This window comes from Oncorhynchus masou, chromosome 22 (assembly GCF_036934945.1).
Source record: "Oncorhynchus masou masou isolate Uvic2021 chromosome 22, UVic_Omas_1.1, whole genome shotgun sequence".
In the NCBI taxonomy this organism is placed as follows: domain Eukaryota; kingdom Metazoa; phylum Chordata; class Actinopteri; order Salmoniformes; family Salmonidae; genus Oncorhynchus; species Oncorhynchus masou.
In genome coordinates, this window is record NC_088233.1 from 50,839,131 (window position 1) to 50,859,974 (window position 20,844).

At 41.5% G+C, this 20,844-nt stretch overlaps 1 protein-coding gene across 7 annotated transcripts in view; it reads left to right on the top strand.

Annotated features, from left to right (window-relative positions):
* Positions 1-20,844, top strand: part of phf21ab (PHD finger protein 21Ab) — a 73,639-nt gene that overhangs the window by 15,506 nt on the left and 37,289 nt on the right. For all 7 annotated transcript variants that reach the window (XM_064930502.1, XM_064930510.1, XM_064930504.1 and 4 more), the window contains exons 3-6: positions 8,771-8,822; positions 11,106-11,204; positions 13,376-13,408; positions 13,867-13,932. In XM_064930502.1, the coding sequence (XP_064786574.1) occupies positions 8,781-8,822; positions 11,106-11,204; positions 13,376-13,408; positions 13,867-13,932 (240 nt within the window). In that variant the 5' untranslated portion in view covers positions 8,771-8,780. The remainder of the gene's footprint in view (positions 1-8,770; positions 8,823-11,105; positions 11,205-13,375; positions 13,409-13,866; positions 13,933-20,844) is intronic.

A 20,844-nucleotide genomic window follows, 5' to 3' on the forward strand; every position in this document is an offset into this window, starting at 1 on the left:
ATGTCTCACCCCATGTTGAAGAATTGCCTTTTTCTCGCTCATTTTACGTTATTTGTAAACAAAATCATCTCCAAAATATTATAATTTTTTAAACAAATTGATTATTATTAATTTAGAATTAAATAAAAGCCTGTTGGATATTCTCACAGATAGTTAATAATATATATATATGTTTTTAACAGTGGGGCAAAAAAGTATTTAGTCACCCACCAATTGTGCAAGTTCTCCCACTTAAAAAGGTGAGAGAGGCCTGTAATTTTCATCATAGGTACACTTCAACTATGACAGACAAAATGAGAGAAAAAATCCAGAAAATCACATTAAAAATCCTACAATGAATTTATTTGCAAATTATGGTGGAAAATAAGTATTTGATCACCTACAAATAAGCAAGATTTCTGGCTTTCACAGACCTGTAACTTCTTCTTTAAGAGGCTCCTCTGTCCTCCACTCGTTACCTGTATTAACTTCTTCGATATTTAGGGGGCGTTCCCGTTTTAAACAAGATATTTTGTCATGAAAAGATGCTCGACTATGCATATAATTGACAGCTTTGGAAAGAAAACACTCTGACGTTTCCAAAACTGCAAAGATATTATCTGTGAGTGCCACAGAACTGATGCTACAGGCGAAACCAAGATGAAATTTCAAACAGGAAATGGCCCAGATTCTGAAGGCGCTGTTCCAATGTCTCCTTATATGGCTGTGAATGCGCCAGGAATGAGCCTACACTTTCTGTCATTTCCCCAAGGTGTCTGCAGCATTGTGACGTATTTGTAGGCATATCATTGGAAGATTGACCATAAGAGACTACATTTACCAGGTGCCCGCTTGGTGTCCTCCGTCGAAATTATTGCGTAATCTCCAGCTGCGTGCATTTTTCCATTTTCTTCAGAGGAGAAACACAACTGCCGTGAATGATTTATAATCGAATAGATATGTGAAAAACACCTTGAGGATTGATGCTAAACAACGTTTGCCATGTTTCTGTCGATATTATGGAGTTAATTTGGAAAAAAGTTTGGCGTTGTAATGACTGAATTTTCGGGTTTTTTCTTAGCCAAACAACAAACGTGATGAACAAAACGGAGCGATTTCTCCTACACAAATAATCTTTTTGGTAAAACTGAACATTTGCTATCTGAGAGTCTCCTCATTGAAAACATCTGAAGTTCTTCAAAGGTAAATGATTTTATTTGAATGCTTTTCTTGTTTTTGTGAAAATGTTACCTGCTGAATGCTAGGCTAATGCTATGCTAGCTATCAATACCTCTTACACAAATGCTTGTGTAGCGATGGTTGAAAAGCATATTTTGAAAATCTGAGATGACAGTGTTGTTAACAAAAGGCTAAGCTTGTGAGTGAATATATTTCTTTCATTTCATTTGTGATTTTCATGAATAGTTAATGTTGCGTTATGCTAATGAGCTTGAGGCTATGATTACGCTCCCGGATACGGGATTGCTCGACGCTAGAGGTTAATGGCACCTGTTTGAACTTGTTATCAGTATAAAAGACACCTGTCCACAACCTCACAGTCACACTCCAAACTCCACTATGGCCAAGACCAAAGAGCTGTTAAAGGACACCAGAAACAAAATTGTAGACCTGCACCAGGCTGGGAAGACTGAATCTGCAATAGGTAAGCAGCTTGGTTTGAAGAAATCAACTGTGGGAGCAATTATTAGGAAATGGAAGACATACAAGACCACTGATAATCTCCCTTGATCTGGGGCTCCACGCAAGATCTCACCCGGTGGGGTCAAAATGATCACAAAAACGGTGAGCAAAAATCCCAGAACCACACGGGGGGACCTAGTGAATGACCTGCAGAGAGCTGGGACCAAAGTAACAAAGCCTACCATCAGTAACACACTACACTACGCCGCCAGGGACTCAAACCCTGCAGTGCCAGACGTGTCCCCCTGCTTAAGCCAGTACATGTCTAGTTTGCTAGAGAGCATTTGGATGATCCAGAAGAAGATTGGGAGAATGTCATATGGTCAGATGAAACCAAAATAACTTTTTGGTAAAAACTCAACTTGTTGTGATTGGAGGACAAAGAATGCTGAGTTGCATCCACAGAACACCATACCTACTGTGAAGCATGGGGGTGGAAACATCATGCTTTGGGGCTGTTTTTCTGCAAAGGGACCAGGACGACTGATCCGTGTAAAGGAAAGAATGAATGGGGCCATGTATCGTGAGATTTTGAGTGAAAACCTCCTTCCATTTGCAAGGGCATTGAAGATGAAATGTGGCTGGGTCTTTCAGCATGACAATGATCCCAAACACACCGCCCGGGCAATGAAGGAGTGGCTTCGTAAGAAGCAGTTCAAGGTCCTGGAGTGGCCTAGCCAGTCTCCAGATCTCAACCCCATAGAAAATCTTTGGAGGGAGTTGAAAGTCTGTGTTGCCCAGCAACAGCCCCAAAGCATCATTGCTCATCACTGCTCTAGAGGAGATCTGCATGGAGAAATGGGCCAAAATACTAGCAAGTGTGTGAAAACCTTGTGAAGACTTACAGAAAATGTTTGACCTCTGTCATCCACAAAGGGTATATAACAAAGTATTGAGAAACTTTTGTTATTGAGCAAATACTTATTTTCCACCATAATTTGCAAATAAATTCATTAAAAATCATACAATGTGATTTTCTGGAGAATTTTTTTTTTTTAATCTTATTTTGTTTGTCATGGTTGATGTGTACTTATGATAAATTACAGGTCTCTCCTTTTTAAGGGGGAGAAATTGCACAATTGGTGGCTGACTAAATACTTTTTTGCCCCACTGTATATTGGTCATGACGATTATTATTAATTTAGAATTATATAAAAGCCTGTTGTCTTTTTCACAGATATACAGTGCCTTGCGAAAGTATTCGGCCCCCTTGAACTTTGCGACCTTTTGCCACATTTCAGGCTTCAAACATAAAGATATAAAACTGTATTTTTTTGTGAAGAATCAACAACAAGTGGGACACAATCATGAAGTGGAACGACATTTATTGGATATTTCAAACTTTTTTAACAAATCAAAAACTGAAAAATTGGGCGTGCAAAATGATTCAGCCCCCTTAAGTTAATACTTTGTAGCGCCACCTTTTGCTGCGATTACAGCTGTAAGTCGCTTGGGGTATGTCTCTATCAGTTTTGCACATCGAGAGACTGAAATTTTTTCCCATTCCTCCTTGCAAAACTGCTCGAGCTCAGTGAGGTTGGATGGAGAGCATTTGTGAACAGCAGTTTTCAGTTCTTTCCACAGATTCTCAATTGGATTCAGGTCTGGACTTTGACTTGGCCATTCTAACACCTGGATATGTTTATTTTTGAACCATTCCATTGTAGATTTTGCTTTATGTTTTGGATCATTGTCTTGTTGGAAGGCAAATCTCCATCCCAGTCTCAGGTCTTTTGCAGACTCCATCAGGTTTTCTTTTAGAATGGTCCTGTATTTGGCTCCATCCATCTTCCCATCAATTTTAACCATCTTCCCTGTCCCTGCTGAAGAAAAGCAGGCCCAAACCATGATGCTGCCCTGCCACCACCATGTTTGACAGTGGGGATGGTGTGGTCAGGGTGATGAGCTGTGTTGCTTTTACACCAAACATAACGTTTTGCATTGTTGCCAAATAGTTCAATTTTGGTTTCATCTGACCAGAGCACCTTCTTCCACATGTTTGGTGTCTCTCCCAGGTGGCTTGTGGCAAACTTTAAACGACACTTTTTATGGATATCTTTAAGAAATGGCTTTCTTCTTGCCACTCTTCCATAAAGGCCAGATTTGTGCAAGATACGACTGATTGTTGTCCTATGGACAGAGTCTCCCACCTCAGCTGTAGATCTCTGCAGTCCATCCAGAGTGATCATGGGCCTCTTGGCTGCATCTCTGATCAGTCTTCTCCTTGTATGAGCTGAAAGTTTAGAGGGACGGCCAGGTCTTGGTAGATTTGCAGTGGTCTGATACTCCTTCCATTTCAATATTATCGCTTGCACAGTGCTCCTTGGGATGTTTAAAGCTTGGGAAATCTTTTTGTATCCAAATCCGGCTTTAAACTATCTCGGACCTGCCTGGTGTGTTCCTTGTTCTTCATGATGCTCTCTGCGCTTTTAACGGACCTCTGAGACTATCACAGTGCAGGTGCATTTATACGGAGACTTGATTACACACAGGTGGATTGTATTTATCATCATTAGTCATTTAGGTCAACATTGGATCATTCAGAGATCCTCACTGAACTTCTGGAGAGAGTTTGCTGCACTGAAAGTTAAGGGGCTGAATAATTTTGCACACCCAATTTTTCAGTTTTTGATTTGTTAAAAAAGTTTGAAAGATCCAATAAATGTCGTTCCACTTCATGATTGTGTCCCACTTGTTGTTGATTCTTCACAAAAAAATACAGTTTTGTATCTTTATGTTTGAAGCCTGAAATGTGGCAAAAGGTCGCAAAGTTCAAGGGGGCCGAATACTTTCGCAAGGCACTGTATATTATTAACCCTGTTTTTAGCAGGACAATATATATTGGTCATGGCTCAAGTTTTACAACTTGTAAATGTTTGTTCCATAATGCAATTAGCGGGAAAACACTTGTCAAAAGGGAATTGCAGTTTCATGTGACAGAGACAAATATCCGTTAGAACGAGAGGAGATCTAATAGGCTACTTTGACTCAAGGTCAGACATGCCTCATATGTATTACAACGTTCAGGTTTCGAACAATTTAAGTATATATTTTCAAAATACATACTGCCTCCAGCTCATTGCAGTGTTGTGTGATGAGCTGATGACAGCTGTCTTCTGTTGCTGTTTGGTCGCATTAAAAACAACTGGAAACCCAAATCGCCGACTTCAGTGTGTTCAAGAACCACTGAGGAAAAAACAAGTTCTGACTGGGGGAAAATCTTTTTGAATGGTCATCCAACTCTGGAACTTGAGCCTCTTTCTAGAGCTCTGACTTTCTGACCTGAAGATCACTGACGTCATGATTTGACCTTTTATATTTTTCAGAGTTCCAGGTTGTCTTGAAAGCACCATGAGATGCTTATCTATCTATAGGTTAATTTGAATGGTTTAGTGGAATTAAATTGGCGCGTTTACGGTTTTTGTTATGTACATTATTTTTCACACGCATACAGATACAGAGCTTTTGAGTGGAAAACACCTTCTCAAACAGCAAATGCATAGGGAACGGAAGGCAGGCTTCATCAGCGTGTCACACACCACTTAGCAATGAGCTGGAGGCAGTATGCATTTTGAAAACATACTGTATACTTAATTGTCTTGCCTTTCTTCAAAGTACCCTAGCCAAAACCAGACCATATCCGTTGACAATTATTTTATTTCAAGTTTTTTTCATTGTCCGGTAGCCAAAGGCACAATCCTAGTCATTAGCAATCCATGCTAGTTGTTGCATATTAGATCTCCCCTGTTCCTAAAAGATATTTTATCTCTTGTCTCATGAAACCGCTCGCATGTACAAGGTGCTTTTGTCTTGTTTTCCCGCTAATTGCATTATGGAACAAACATTTGCGTGTAGCCTACCGCCTTGTGCGCATTGCACCCTCAATTTGCATGTTTGGTTAATATGAATTACTGTGATCTAAATGGGATTTCTGTCAGTCCTATAAAGTGTAGTAGAATTGCATGAAATGTGTTTATAAAATGCCAAGAAATGTATCTGATATAGCCTAGGCCCACATTATGCCACTACGCAGGTTTTTTTTGTGAACTGTTATTGAGTTGTGTTATTAGCCTAAATTATGTCTATCTAATCTGTTCATCATGTTAGGAATGGTAGGCTGTCTTGCATAAATTTGCGAATGCGATGATGCATGGAATGCCTTTGTTATAAAGGTGCATTTTTAGGATAAAAATGTGCCTCCCCAAACTTAACTCACGCACCACCTATGGCAATAGAAACGCGCCCTCTGCACCAGGGGTCTGGCGGCGTCTTGGGTGCTATTTGACTGTAAGGATTAGGGCTACGGTGTGTTTGGAATCATCACAGTTTTTTGTGAGGTTTTATAGCTTGGATGTCACTGCTCCTGGTGTAGCCTACAGTGTGCTTACAGCTGGGACAGGAAAGGATCATTAGGCATCAAGCTGTGTGCGAAATACCCGGATCTTGTCTGGATAGTCTCCTATGGGCCATTTTATTTGTTGTGGCCGGCTTGAGGCGGGATTCCATTTCCCTATAGTTGTGTGGTTCAAAGAGTACTGACTGAAAGGGAACGTAACGTTATGCCTAACTACTGTTCCCTGAAGGGAAACGAGATACAACACCTGTTTGGCCCCGCCCCGCGCCACCCAGTTTTGGGCTCGGTGAAGAGCGGTACTGAAAGAATGAATCTGAGCCTCAGGGTTATCACCCGTGAAAGGCGGGGCTTCCAGCGACGTGTGTGGATTTCCTTGGCCTTGTCAGGCATGATTCTAATTCTTCTATCGAAGTCTCGGAGTGTGACTCCCCATAGTTGTTGTACCTCGCTTCCCTCTTTCAGTGAACAGTAGTTATAGCAGGAGTCACGTTAACTCAGGATTCTAGGTTTATCATGCAGAAAGGGAAAGATAAACGCAGAAATATTATCTTGCTGTGTTTTTGTAAATGCATATCTATGATGTTTCTTATTGTAAATACTGCTTCGCTTCAGTCAGGGTTCGCTCCAAATCATTCATGTAAAAAGGACTCTTTTTTGCGCTTCAGTTGCACTTCTCTTCTCAGATGAAATGTCAGACAGTACTCTGACTGACGTGTAGGCTACTTTTCTCCGGTACTTTCCTCTGGTGTACAGTCGTGGCCAAAAGTTTTAAGAATGACACGCATATAGATTTTCACAAAGTCTGCTGCCTCAGTTTGTATGATGGCAATTTGCATATACTCCAGAATGTTATGAAGAGTGATCAGGTGAATTGCAATTAATTGCAAAGTCCCTCTTTGCCATGCAACTGAACTGAATCGCCCCCCCCAAAAAATTCCACTGCATTTCAGCCCTGCCACAAAAGGACCAGCTGACAGGTCACTGATTCTCTCGTTCACGCAGGTGTGAATGTTGACAAGGCTGGAGATCACGCTGTCACCCTGATTTGAGTTCGAATAACAGACTGGAAGCTTCAAAAGGAGGGTGGTGCTTGGAACCATTGTTCTTCCTCTTTCAACCATGGTTACCTGCAAGGAAACACGTGCCGTCCTCATTGCTTTGCACAAAAAGGGCTTCACAGGCAAGGATATTGCTGCCAGTAAGATTGCACCTAAATCAACCATTTATCAGATATTCAAGGAGAGCGGTTCAATTGTTGTGAAGAAGGCTTCAGGGCGCCCAAGTAAGTCCAACAAGCGGCAGGACGATCTCCTAAAGTTGACTCAGCTGTGGGATCGGGGCACCACCAGTACAGACCTTGCTTAGGAATGGCAGCAGGTAGGTGTGAGTGCATCTGCACACACAGTGAGGCGAAGACTTTTGGAGGATGGCCTGGTGTCAAGAAGGGCAGCAAAGAAGATGCTTCTCTCCAGGAAAAACATCAGGGACAGACTGATATTCGGCAAAGGTACAGGGTTTGGACTGCTGAGGACTAGGGTAAAGTAATTTTCTTTGAATCCCTTTTCTGAATGCTTGGGGCATCCGGGAAAAAAGCTTGTCCGGAGAAGACAAGGTGAGCGCTACCATCAGTCCTGTGTCATGCCAACAGTAAAGCATCCTGAGAACATTCATGTGTGGGGTTGCTTCTCAGCCAAGAGAGTGGGCTACATCACAATTATGCCTAAGAACACAACCATGAATAAAGAATGGTACCAACACATCCTCCGAGAGCAACTTCCCCCAACCATCCAGGAACAGTTTGGTGACGAACAATGCCTTTTCCAGCATGATGGAGCACCTTGCCATGAAGCAAAAGTGATAACTAAGTGGCTTAGGGAAAAAAACATTTATTTTGGGTCCATGGCCAGGAAAATCCCCAGACCTTAATCCCATTGAGAACTTGTGGTCAATCCTCAAGGCGGGTGGACAAACAAAACCCCACAAATTCTGACAAACTCCAAGCATTGATTATGCAAGAATGGGCTGCCATCAGTCAGGATGTGGCCCAGAAGTTAATTGACAGCATGCCAGGGTGGATTGCAGAGGTCTTGAAGAAGGGTCAACACTGCAAATATTGACTCTTTGCATCAACTTCATGTAATTGTTAATAAAAGCCTTTGACACTTATGAAATGCTTGTAATTATACTTCAGTATTCCATAGTAACATCTGACAAAAATATCTAAAGACACTGAAGCAGCAACCTTTGTGAAAATTAATATTTATGTAATTCTCAAAGCTTTTGGCCATGACTAGTTTTTCTCAGGTTGCAGGTTAAAATTATCGATTTAACTTCAAGCAAAACATTAGGATATGTAGCTGGCTACATTCTTTCTATTTTTCGTTTTTGCAAAAAAAACAACAACTTTATTCATTGTAAGCAAATGCACTTACAACCCTTATCACTCCATTGAAGCAACAAAAAAAAACACTTGACTTTCAATATAAATGCAGGTTAAATGGTTTAAAACAGGTTTTTGAAAGCTAATGCAACCCCTGGTTATAATAATAACGTTACATCATAGACTACCCTCTTTTTAAAATGGATAACAGGGGAAGGATTTCTTGTACTTATCCAAAAACACAGGCTTGTTTTCTGTTGGAAACCGTGCACCCTAATAGACAACCCATTTGTTTTGTTACTGAAACGTGAATTGTAAAAAGTCAGTAACTTTGTCGTTTTCTGTTTTGCGTACAGCGGCTCTTTAATGCTTCAATTGGATGGTATTCAACCTGGAGACGGTGTGAAGGTAAGAGATGGAGTTAATTAGCTCATTCCCTCACCATTTTTAACATTCACAAGGTTACATCATTCTGTTTTTTTGTACGTCCTAGGCTATGGTGATGAATATCCTAAAAGACTCAAACAAAAAAGTGAATAGCAGTTGTTTGAGGTCATTTGACTCATAACCTTGTTTTGTTACCAGGATGTATTCCCTTCTAGACTTATGTAATGCACTGTACTCAATGGACATGATTCTCTATGATGTAGATGGTTAACCTCTCTAGGGGGTGTGGGACGCAACCGTTCCACCTGGCCAACATCCGGTGAAATTGCAGAGCGCCAATTTCAAAAACAGAAATACTCATAATAAAATTAATAAAACATAAGTGTTGTACACTTAGTTTAAATATGAACTTATTGTTAATCCAACCGTTGTGTCAGATTTCAAGAAGGCTTTACCGCGGAAGTATACCATGCGATTAGCTGAGGACAGCGTCCAGCACACAAAACATTACATACAGTTACCAACCAAGTAGATTAGTCACAAATGTCAGAAATGGCAATAAAATGAATCACTTACCTTTGATCTTCGTATGGTTGCACTCAAGACTCCCAGTTACACAATAAATTTATGTTTTGTTCGGTAAAGTCCCTCTTTATATCCAAAAACCTCTGTTTTGTTGGCGCGTTTTGTTCAGTAATTCAATGGCTCAAAGGCAGTCACAACAGGCAGATGAAAAATCCAAATACTATCAGTAAAGTTTGTAGAAACATGTCAAACGATGTTTATAATCAATCCTCAGGTTGTTTTTAGTCATAATAATCGATAATATTTCAACCGGACAATAGCTTCGTCGCTATAAAAGAAAAACCAGAAAGGCGCGCTCTCAGGTCGTGCGCAGCAATCAGCTCTGGGCACTTCCCACTATCCACTGACTCAGAGAGGTCTTACTCCCTCGTTTTTCAGAATACAAGCCTGAAACAATTACTAAAGACTGTTGACATCTAGTGGAAGCCATAGGCTCTGCAATATAGGTCCTAACCATTGACATACTGTATAGGCAGGCAAGAGAAAAGCACCCACAAAATAGTGCCCCCTACGCTAGTGAGGTTTAGTATAAAACCAAGTCGTTATTACCACCTACTGAGTATTATGTTCAGTCCGATGGGGACAGTGTAATTGTTTGAACTCTCCACATATTGCCAACAAAATGGTTGCCATCATGGATTGTGTGGTCACATTGGAAACAGGGTCCGACATTAATTCTGGGCCGTGGCCAGTAAAAACACTTCTCGAGCAGTATAGAAGTTGATGCCCTTACACAGCACACGTGAGCTGTCCAGAGCAACAAGAAGTTTCCATCAATCTACTCTCTGAGCTGATTTTATTTTAGCTATGGAAAGGGATTTCCAAAAGTAAAACTTCAATAGTGAACATGCTTGCAATATGTTGGCTACTGTTGATAGTCTGCAAAGAGAGAACTACCAAAAGACACATCTTTTGTCTTGGCTAGCTTATTCTAGCCAGGTCGATATCTCTTTTCAACACATTTGTCTTAAAGGGGTTGTATCCTTTTTTGAGATGTAAAAGAACATCTAAAAATGGCTTACTATTCTAAAGAATAGAGTAATTACTTAAATGTTGAAATTATATTCGTTTTTTATTTTTATACACGTCAAAGTAACCAAATGTAGCCTATTAGAGATTCACTGGTACCTTTTTTGTATACTTCTTAGCCGGTAGTGGTGAAAGTAGCGAAAATTGCGTACCCAGTCACATACTGTAGGTGCAGATATGTGCATTACATCATTGCCCTCTCTCGCTCCGCTGTGTGTGCATCTTGCTAGCTGTCATTCAAATGGCAGGAACTCTAATCGCCAGGGGCCTGGCCCACATGGCGGAAATGGAAAGCGACTGTTTACTAGAAGCAAACTAGGGATTTCGTGGCTAATTGAGGTAGGACAGCAATTCTTCTCATAGATTATACATGTATAAAGTACACAGCCCAAAGCGGAAGGTAAAAATAAAATAAAAAATGACTAGGCCCAATGCCTTTTAAAAACTACGCTATGTCCGGACCAGTAGATTTTTGGACAACTGGCCGTGACCGGGCCAGTGAGAGAAAATAAGTTACCGATGGACCCTGTTTGGAAATGTTTAATAATTTCTGGTTGCTATTACTGCAAGCTTGAAACCACTGATTCGACTCTTACAGATATTCACCATATAACAAAATGTAATATTTGTGAGAATTAAAGGGGATTTATTTGAATGTGTTCCCCATTCCCCCTCTGTCTCTGTACACAGGCTGAACGTTTCCCCGGACTGATAGGCACACTGACTGGCTCAATGATGGAACTACAAACATTACAGGAGGCCCTGAAAGTGGAAATTCAAGTCCATCAGGTAGGAGGAAAACATCCCTAGGTGTTCCTTAGTTTTTTAAATTTATTTGTTGTTCATCTGCTCTGTGTTCAGGCTCTTTGTTAGGCCTGCAAATTATTAAAATACTTTTAATCATCTGGGCTAACTCAAATATTGAGGGTTACCACTATTATGTGGTCACCGCTATTATGAAGAGTGCTATTGATAAGATTCACTGAAGACCATTGCATTATGGGGCAATTCCAAACGTCCACTTAAACGGAATTTTCACTTTGTCTCCCATTTGATATCAATGCATGACTAGGTTCAAATTTGACTCAAGTGGAAGTTGGGGGCAAATCCTATGTTTCAACTTCAGGCATCCATTTGTATTCCATATTCGTTAGTGAGTAAGCATGAGTGTAATGGAGGTTCTCTCCTCTATGTGCTATGATAAGGGATGCGTCCTAAATGACACCCTATTCACTGCTTTCACCAGGGCCCATAGATAGGGGATAGTGTGCCATTTGGGACGAAGGCCAGGTCTTCAGCCTCCTTGCTGTTGAGCAACTAGCAGGTCAGGCCAGCATCTTATAGTGAGCTCAGTCCCTAAAGTCCCATAACCACACTCAGCACATTGAACAGGCATCTCCCAGAGGAGTGGTCAGCCACGTAGAGTAGACCTGGCATCAGCGCATTGATAGGCCAGCTAAGTAAGGTCCCCAATCACCTCATAGCGATAGGAATCAGAGTTTAGCACCCAGTTTATGGAGGTCTGGGGTGACCTTGGCATGTGGGATTAGTTTTAAAGGTCATTTTTCATTACAACCCTTATCCACGCTGTTTTTTGTATTTATTTTTTGTTTGTGTTAACTGTTCTCTGCAGGATGAGTAGGCAAATTTAATATCTCTGCAGTTTCTTTATAAAATTGGATGTAATGTGTATGGGTGAGTAATTCCTATGTAAGAAGTCACATTTCACTATTTATAAAGTAATATCCTAATCTGATATTCAAATAATCATATTTATACTATATGCTATTCAGTGTTATGCCAGTTCAAACTGAATGATGGCCACTCACAATTAGTTATGGGACAGGATTAGATGTATTAGTCACATGCTCACAGTCGCAGATGTAATTGCAGGGTACAGTGGAGTTCTTAAACTCTGAGCTCCAACCAACAGTTCAGGTCAAAAAGAGAAATTAATGAAACAATAATAAAAGTAATAATAATAATATACACATTTACGACTGTAACAATGATACATGTCCATAGGGGGATGGGTGCAGTTGCCGTAACAGTGTTCTCTCGATGGTGCTCCTGTAGAACTCTGAGTGCCCTCGGGACAGGCTGAAGTTCTTCTGCTTCCTGAGGTTTAAGAGTCACTGTCGTGCCTTCACCACGGTTTCTGTGTGGTTTGACCATTTCAGCTCCTCGGAGAGAAACTTGGACATTTTTGACCGTCTCCAGAGCGGCCCTGTTGATGAAGATGGGGGTGTGCCCAGCCTGGTTCCTCCTGAAGTCCACGAGCCACTCCTTTGTTTTAGTGATGTTGAGGGAGAGATTGTTTACCAGGCACCACGGAGTCAGAGTACATACTTCCTATCTGTAGGCCCTCTCAAAGTTTTTGGTAATCAGACCTACTACTGTCGTGTCATTAGCGAACTTGATGATGGAGTTGGAACTGTGAGGCCACACAGTCTGAGTATACAAGGGGTATAGGAGGGGACTGAGGACGCACCCTTGTGGGGACCCCAGGTTGAAGATCAGTGTGGAGGAGTTAATGTTGCCTACCTTCACCACCTGGGGACAGCCCGTCAGGAAGTCCATATGGAGGAGTCATTCCCAGGGCCTTTGAGCTTTGTGTTGAGTTTAGAGGGCACTATCATGTTGAAGGCTGAGCTGTAGTCAATGAACAGCATCCTCACATATGCATTCCTTTTGTCCAGGTGGGTGAGGGCAGTGTGCAGTGCAATGGCGATTGTGGATCTGTCGGGGAATGTAGGTGAATTGGAGAGGGTTGAGTGTGTCGGGAAGGGAGGAGGTGATGTGGTCTTTGACTAGTCTCTCGAAGCACTTCATGATGAAGGTGCACTGGGTTCAATGCAGTGCCTGTAGGTGTCACTGTCCACAGGGTGTAGTATAGTCTTGTGGAATGTCCCTGAATGCATTTGTTATTCTACTGACATTTTGTATCCTTTCTTCTACAGAAACTGGTCGCCCAAATGAAACAGGACCCACAGGTAAAGACATTTATCATTGTTTTTGCTATTAGTAGACATGGAAATGTTGGAAATGCATATTGACTCCTGGATAGTTTGATACAATACATTTACGTTTCAGACGCTTTTATTCAGAGCGACATACAGGGGCAATTAAGGCTGTGCCTTGCTCAAGGGAACATGGACAGATTTTTAACCTTGTCGGATCGGGGATTTGATCCGGCGACCTTTCGGTTACTGGCCCAACGCTCTTAACCGCTAGGCTATCTGATGCCCCATACATTTCTTACTGATAAGATACAATTTATTTGGAGATGTAAGTGCATGTGAAGCATTAGTGTGACAAAAGTGTTCAAATTCAGTTTGAAATGGTTGGTCAGGTTTAAATGAATCAAACTGCCTTTTCATGTTAACCTGGATGTGAATTGCTTGAGTTTGGAATGAAAGTGCCCTAAAAAGAGCTTTGCCTTCCTTTGCAGAATGCTGATCTGAAGAAGCAGCTCCACGAACTTCAGGCTAAGATCACAGCTCTTAGCGAGAAGCAGGTATTTCAGGACACACTGCTGACACAACACAAGGATATCCCAGGTTGCCCTATATGAGCACAGACTCACACCATGCGTTTGATAAACAGGAGATTTAAAAAGGAAGATTCAAATGCTTAACCAGTTGGTTATTTTACTCATTTGTTTATTTTAAAGACCCAATGCTGTCAAAAATGAGATTTCCTATGTTTTATATATACAGTACCAGTCAAAAGTTACTCATGCCAGGGTTTACTATTTTCTACATTGTAAAATAATAGTGAACACATCAAAACTATGAAATAACGCATATGAAATCCTGTAGTAACCAGAAAAAGTATTAAATAAATCAATATTTATTTTATATTTGAGATTCTTCAAAGTAAACACCCTTTGCCTTGATGACAGCTTTGCTCACTCTTGGCATTCTCTCAACCAGCTTCGCCTGGAATGCTTTTTCAACAGTCTTCAAGGAGTTCCCACATATTCAGAATACTTGTTGGCTGCTTTTCCTTCACTCTGCGGTCCAACTCATCCCAAACCATCTCAATTGGGTTGAGGTCGGGTGATGGTGGAGGCCAGGTCGTCTGATGCATCACTCAATCACTCTCCTTGGTCAAATAGCCCTTACAGAGCCTAGATGTGTGTTGGGTCAATGTCCTGTTAAATCAAACAATAGTCCCGCTAAGCGTAAACCAGATGTGATGGTGTATCGCTGCAGAATGCTGTGGTAGCCATGCTGGTTAAGTGTGCCTTGAATTCTAAATAAATCACTGACAGTGTCACCAGCAAAGCACCATCACACCACCACCTCCATGCTTCACGTGGGAACTACACATGCAGAGATTCATCTACTCTGTGTCTCACAAAGATTTCCACCGGTCTCATGTCCATTGCTGGTGTTTCTTGGCCCAAGAAAGTATCTTCTTCTTATTGGCATCCTTTAGTAGTGGTTTCTTTGCAGCAATTTGACAATGAAGGCCTGATTCATGCTTTCTCCTCTAAACAGTTGATGTTGAGATGTGTCTGTTACTTGAACTCTGAAGCATTTGTTTGGGCTGCAATTTCTGAGGCTGGTAACTTTGATGAACTTATCTGCTGCAGCAGAGATAACTCTGGGTCTTCCTTTCCTCTGGCGGTCCTCATGAGAACCAGTTTCATCATAGTGCTTGATGGTTTTTACGACTGCACTTGAAGAAACTTTCAAAGTTCTTGAAATGTTCCGGATTGACTAACCTTCATGTCTTCAACTAATGATGAACTGCCGTTTCCCTTTGCTTATTTGAGCTGTTCTTGCCATAATATGGACTTGGTCTTTGACCAAATAGGGCTGTCTTCTGTATACCACCCCTACCTTGTCACAACACAACTGACTGGCTCAAATTCTCACCAAGAAGGAAATTAATTATACAAATTTAACTTTTAACAAGGCACACCTGGCACACCACATGGAATTGATTTCAATTCCATGTGACTACCTCATGAAGCTGGTTGAGAGAATGCCAAGAGTGTGCAAAGCTGTCATCAAGGCAAAGGGTGGCTACTTTGAAGAATCTGAAATATAAAATATATTTTGCTTTGGTCAATCTTTTTTTTTTGTTACTACATGATTCCATGTGTTATTTCACATTTTTGATGTATTTACTATTATTCTACAATGTAAAAAAAAAAGTCAAAATAAAGAAAAACCCTGGAATGAGTAGGTGTGTCCAAACTTTTGACTAGTATTGTATTTCCACACTGAACTTGGAATAGTAATGTGAAAATTATGATAATGCTCTTTTTAGTGTTAGAGCTGTTTTAGAAGACCTGTTTTGTTGGGATGGTGTTTTGGCCTACTTGGTGACATCACCAGGCAGTAAATTAGTTAATAGACCAATAACACAGCTAGTTTTCCTCTCCACTCTGAACAATCCACAACAAAATTATTGCTTGAGAAGTTGCTCATTTCTAAGAAGCTATTTAAAAAAATATTAATTGAAAATAATCATTGCTACCCAGAAATGATTTGATATTGAGATAAAATGGCTGTATTAGACCTTTAACATCATATTCGAAGATACCCACAAATTAATTATACATGTTTAAATTTTAGCAGTTTGTCTTAAAGGAAATATGCACCCATTTTTTGAATGTTATATAATTTGTAGGCATCTCTGAGCGAAGTTCTATCGATTCCCAGGGTCATTTCATGTTTATCTGAGCTCTTGCCGTTCACGCGGGCATAAATGTAGCTGGTATGACTCTGCCTTTCTAGGGAGTTTTTCCTAGCTTCTGTGCTTTTACTAGAGGTCGACCGATTAATCAGCGTTTTTCACGTTTTCATTACAATCGGTAATCTGCATTTTCGGAAACCCAATTATGGCCCATTACGTTGCATTCCACGAGGAAACTGCGTGGCAGGCTTGAGCAGCTGTTACGCGAGTGCAGCAAGGAGTCAAGGTAAGTTGCTAGCTAGCATTAAACTTATCTTATAAAACAACAATCAATCTTTACATAATCATTAGTTAACTACACATGGTTGATGATATTACTAAGTTAACTAGCTTGTCATGCGTTGCGTATAATCAGTGCGGTGCCTGTTAATTTATCATCGAATCACAGCCTACTTCGCCAAACGGGGGATGATTTAACAAAAGCACATTCTTGAGAAAAGCACAATCGTTGCATGAATGTACCTAACCATAAACGTCAATGCCTTTCATAAAATCAATGCACAGAAGTATATATTTTTTAAACCTGCATATTTAGTTAAAATAAATTCATGTTAGCAGGCAATATTAACTAGGGAAATTGTGTCACTTCTCTTGGATTCATTGCACGCAGAGTCAGGGTATATGCAACAGTTTGGGCTACCTGGCTCGTTGTGAACTATTTTGCCAGAATTGTACATAATTGTGAGACAACATTGAAGGTTGTGCAATGTAATAGCAATATTTAGACTTAGGGTTGCCACCCGTTCGATAAAATATGGAACGGTTCCATATTTCACTGAAAGAATGTTTTGTTTTCGAAATGTTAGTTTCCGGATGTGACCATATTAATGACCTACGGCTCGTATTTCTGTGTTTATTATCGTTAAGTCTATGATTTGATAGAGCAGTCTGGCTGAGTGGATGTAGGCAGCAGCAGGCTCATAAGCATTCATTCAAACTTTACTGCGTTTGCCAGCAGGTCTTAGCAATGCTTGAACCACTGTTGTTTAAGCTAGTTGAGAACAAGTTTTCATTTACAACTGCGACCTGGCCAAGATAAAGCAAAGCTGTGCGACACAAACAACAACAGAGTTACACATGGAATAAACAAGCATACAGTCAATAACACAATAGAAAAAAAGAAAGTCTATATACAGTGTGTGCAAATGGCTTGAGGAGGTAAGGCAATAAATAGGCCTTAGTTGCGAAGTAATTACAATTTAGCAGGTTAACACTGGAGTGATAAATGAGCAGATGATGTGCAAGTAGAGGTACTGGTGTGCAAAAGAGCAGAGAAGTAAATAAAAACAATATGGGGAGGAGGTAGGTAGATTGCATGGCTATTTACAGATGGACTGTGTACAGCTGCAGCGATCGCTTAGCTGCTTGGATAGCTGATGTTTAAAGTTAGTGAGGGAAATATAAGTCTCCAGCTATATTTATTTATTTATTTATTTATACAATTCATTCCAGTCACTGGCAGCAGAGAACTGGAAGGAAAGGCAGCCAAAGGAAGAATTGGCTTTGGGAGTGACCAGTGAGATATACCTGCTGGAGCGCATGCTACGGGTGGGTGTTATCGTTGATCAGTGAGCTGAGATAAGGCAGAGATTTACCTAGCATAGACTTATAGATGACCTGGAGCCAGTGGGTCTGGCAACAAATATGTAGCGAGGGCCAGCCAACCAGAGCATACAGGTCGCAGTAGTGGGTGGTATAAGGGGCTTTGGTAACAACATGGATGGCATTGTGATAGACTCCATCCAGTTTGCTGAGTAGAGCGTTTGAAGCTATTTTGTAGATGACATCGCCGAAGTCGAGGATCGGTAGGATAGTCCGTTTTACTAGGTTAAGTTTGGCGGCGTGAGTGAAGGAGGCTTTGTTGCAAAATAGAAAGCCGATTTTGGATTTGATTTTGAGACTGGAAGGAGAGTTTACAGTCTAGCCAGACACCTAGGTATTTGTAGTTGTCCACATATTCTAGGTAGAACCGTCCAGAGTAGTGATGCTAGTCGGGCAGGCGCGTGCGGGCAGCGAATGGTTGAAAAGCATGCATTTGGTTTTACTAGCGTTTTAAGAGCTGTTGGAGGCCACGGAATGGCATTGAAGCTCGTTTGGAGGTTTATTAACCTTTTGCGTGTAGGGGGCAATATTTTTGTTTTTGGCAAAAAAAACGTACCCATTTGAAACTGCGTATTTCTCAGCCCCAGAAACTAGAATATGCATATAATTCAGATTATGATAGAAAACACTCTAAAGTTTCCAAAACTGTCACAATATTGTCTGTGAGTATAACAGAACTGATATTGCAGGCAAAACCCTGAGGAAAATCCAATCAGGAACTGCCTCTTATTTTGAAATCTCTCTGTTCCTATGCATGCCTATCCTCCATTTAAAGGGATATCAACTAGATTTATTTTTCTATGGCTTCCCTAAGGTGTAAAGTCTTTAGACATAGTTTCAGGCTTTTATTTTGAAAAATGAGCGAGAAAGATCACATTGCGTAAGTGGATAGGTGTGCACTATCAGAGTGAGTTTTGCGCAACAGAGTAAAGCAGCCATTGTTTCTCCCTGTCCTATTGAAAAACCTACACTGCGGTTAATATATTTTAAGAATGAGGTTTGATTATACATTTTTTTTTTACGTTTCTGTGGACATTACGTATATTATTTGGAATTTTCAACTGCGTTGTCGTGACCGCTCTTCCCTGTGGATTTCTGAACATAACGTTTGACGATGAGTGTGAGGTTATTTTCCTGACACCACACTCCGAGGGCCCTCACCTCCTACCTGTAGGCCGTCTCGTCGTTGTTGGTTATCAAGCCTTCCACTGTAGTGTCGTCCGCAAACTTGATGATTGAGTTGGAGTCGTGCGTGGCCACGCAGTCGTGGGTGAACAGGGAGTACAGGAGAGGGCTCAGAATGCACCCTTGTGGGGCCCCAGTGTTGAGGATCAGCGGTGTGGAGGAGATGTCACCTACCCTCACCACCTGGGGGCGGCCCGTCAGGAAGTCCAGTACCCAGTTGCACAGGGCGGGGTCGAGACCCAGGGTCTTGAGCTTGATGACGAGTTTAGAGGGTACTATGGTGTTAAATGCTGAGCTGTAGTCGATGAACAGCATTCTCACATAGGTATTCCTCTTGTCCAGATGGGTTAGGGCAGTGTGGTTGTGGTTGCGTCGTCTGTGGACCTATTTGGGCGGTAAGCAAATTGGTGTGGGTCTAGGGTGTCAGGTAGGATGGAGGTGATATGGTCCTTGTCTAGTCTCTCAAAGCACTTCATGATGACGGAAGTGAGTGCTACGGGGCGATAGTCGTTTAGCTCAGTTACCTTAGCTTTCTTGGGAACAGGGACAAAAGTAACTTACAATGCCATGCATGCAAGAAGCCTTGACCTGGTGTACACGTACACGATTTTTACAAAAGTAACTGGACAGCTCTTCAAATTAGTGGATTTGGCTATATCAGCTACACCTGTTGCTGACAGGTGTATAAAATCGAGCATACCGCCATGCAATCTCCATAGACAAACATTGCCAATAGAATGGCCTTGTTGAAATTCACTGAGCTCTTTAGTATGGCACCGTCATAGGATGCCACCTTTCCATCAAGTCAGTTCATCAAATTTCTGCCCTGCTAGAGCTGCCCCGGTCAACTGCAAGTAAGTGCGGTTATTGCACTTACTTGCAGCAACGGCTGCTCCTAGAAGTGGTAGGCCACACAAGCTCACAAAACAGGACCGCCAAATGCTAAAGCATGTAAAAAATCGTCTGTCCTCAGATGCAACACTCTCTGCAGAGTTCCAAACTGCCTCTGGAAGCAGCATTGGGAGCTTCATGAAATGCGTTTCCATCACCGAGCAGCCACACACAAGCTCAAGATCAACATGCGCAATGCCAAGCGTCAGCTGGAGTGGTGTAAAGCTCACCGCCATTGGACTCTGGTGGAAATGTGTTCTCTGGAGTAATGAATCACGCCTCTCCATCTGGCAATCCAACGGACAAATCTGGGTTTGGCGGATGCCAGGAGAACGCTACCTGCCAGAATGCATAGTGCCAACTAAAGTTTGGTGGAGGAGAAATAATGGTCTGGGGCTGTTTTTCATGGTTTGGGCTAAGCCCCTTCGTTCCAGTGAAAGGAAATCTTAACGCGACAGCATACAATGACATTCTAGACAATTCTGTGCTTCCAACTTTGTGGCAACAGTTTGGTGAAGGCCCTTTCCTGTTTCAACATGAAAGGTCCAGTGTGAGGTCCATACAGAAATGGTTTGTTGAAATCGGTGTGGAAGAACTTGACTAGCCTGCACAGAGCCCTGACCTCAACCCCATCGAACACCTTTGGAATGAATCGGAACGCCGACTGTGAGCCAGGCCTAATCGTCCAACATCAGTGCCGACCTCACAAATGCTCTTGTGGCTGAATGGAAGCAAGTCCCCGCATCAATGTTCCAACATCTAGTGGAAAGCCTTCCCAGACGAGTGGAGGCTGTTATAGCAGCAAAGGGGGGACCAACTCCATATTACTGAGCAGGATTTTGAATGAGATGTTTGACGAGCAGGTGTCCACATACTTTGTCATGTCGTGTATCTTCCAACACTCCAGTGTCCCTCTACATTGTAAATATGGAATTGGAATTAACTTTTTACAAACATTTCCTGTATATAGTAGTTCTTAGAGACTGAAGTGATTGTGGTCATCTTAAAACATGTGGGTATGACAGACTAGGAGGTTGAA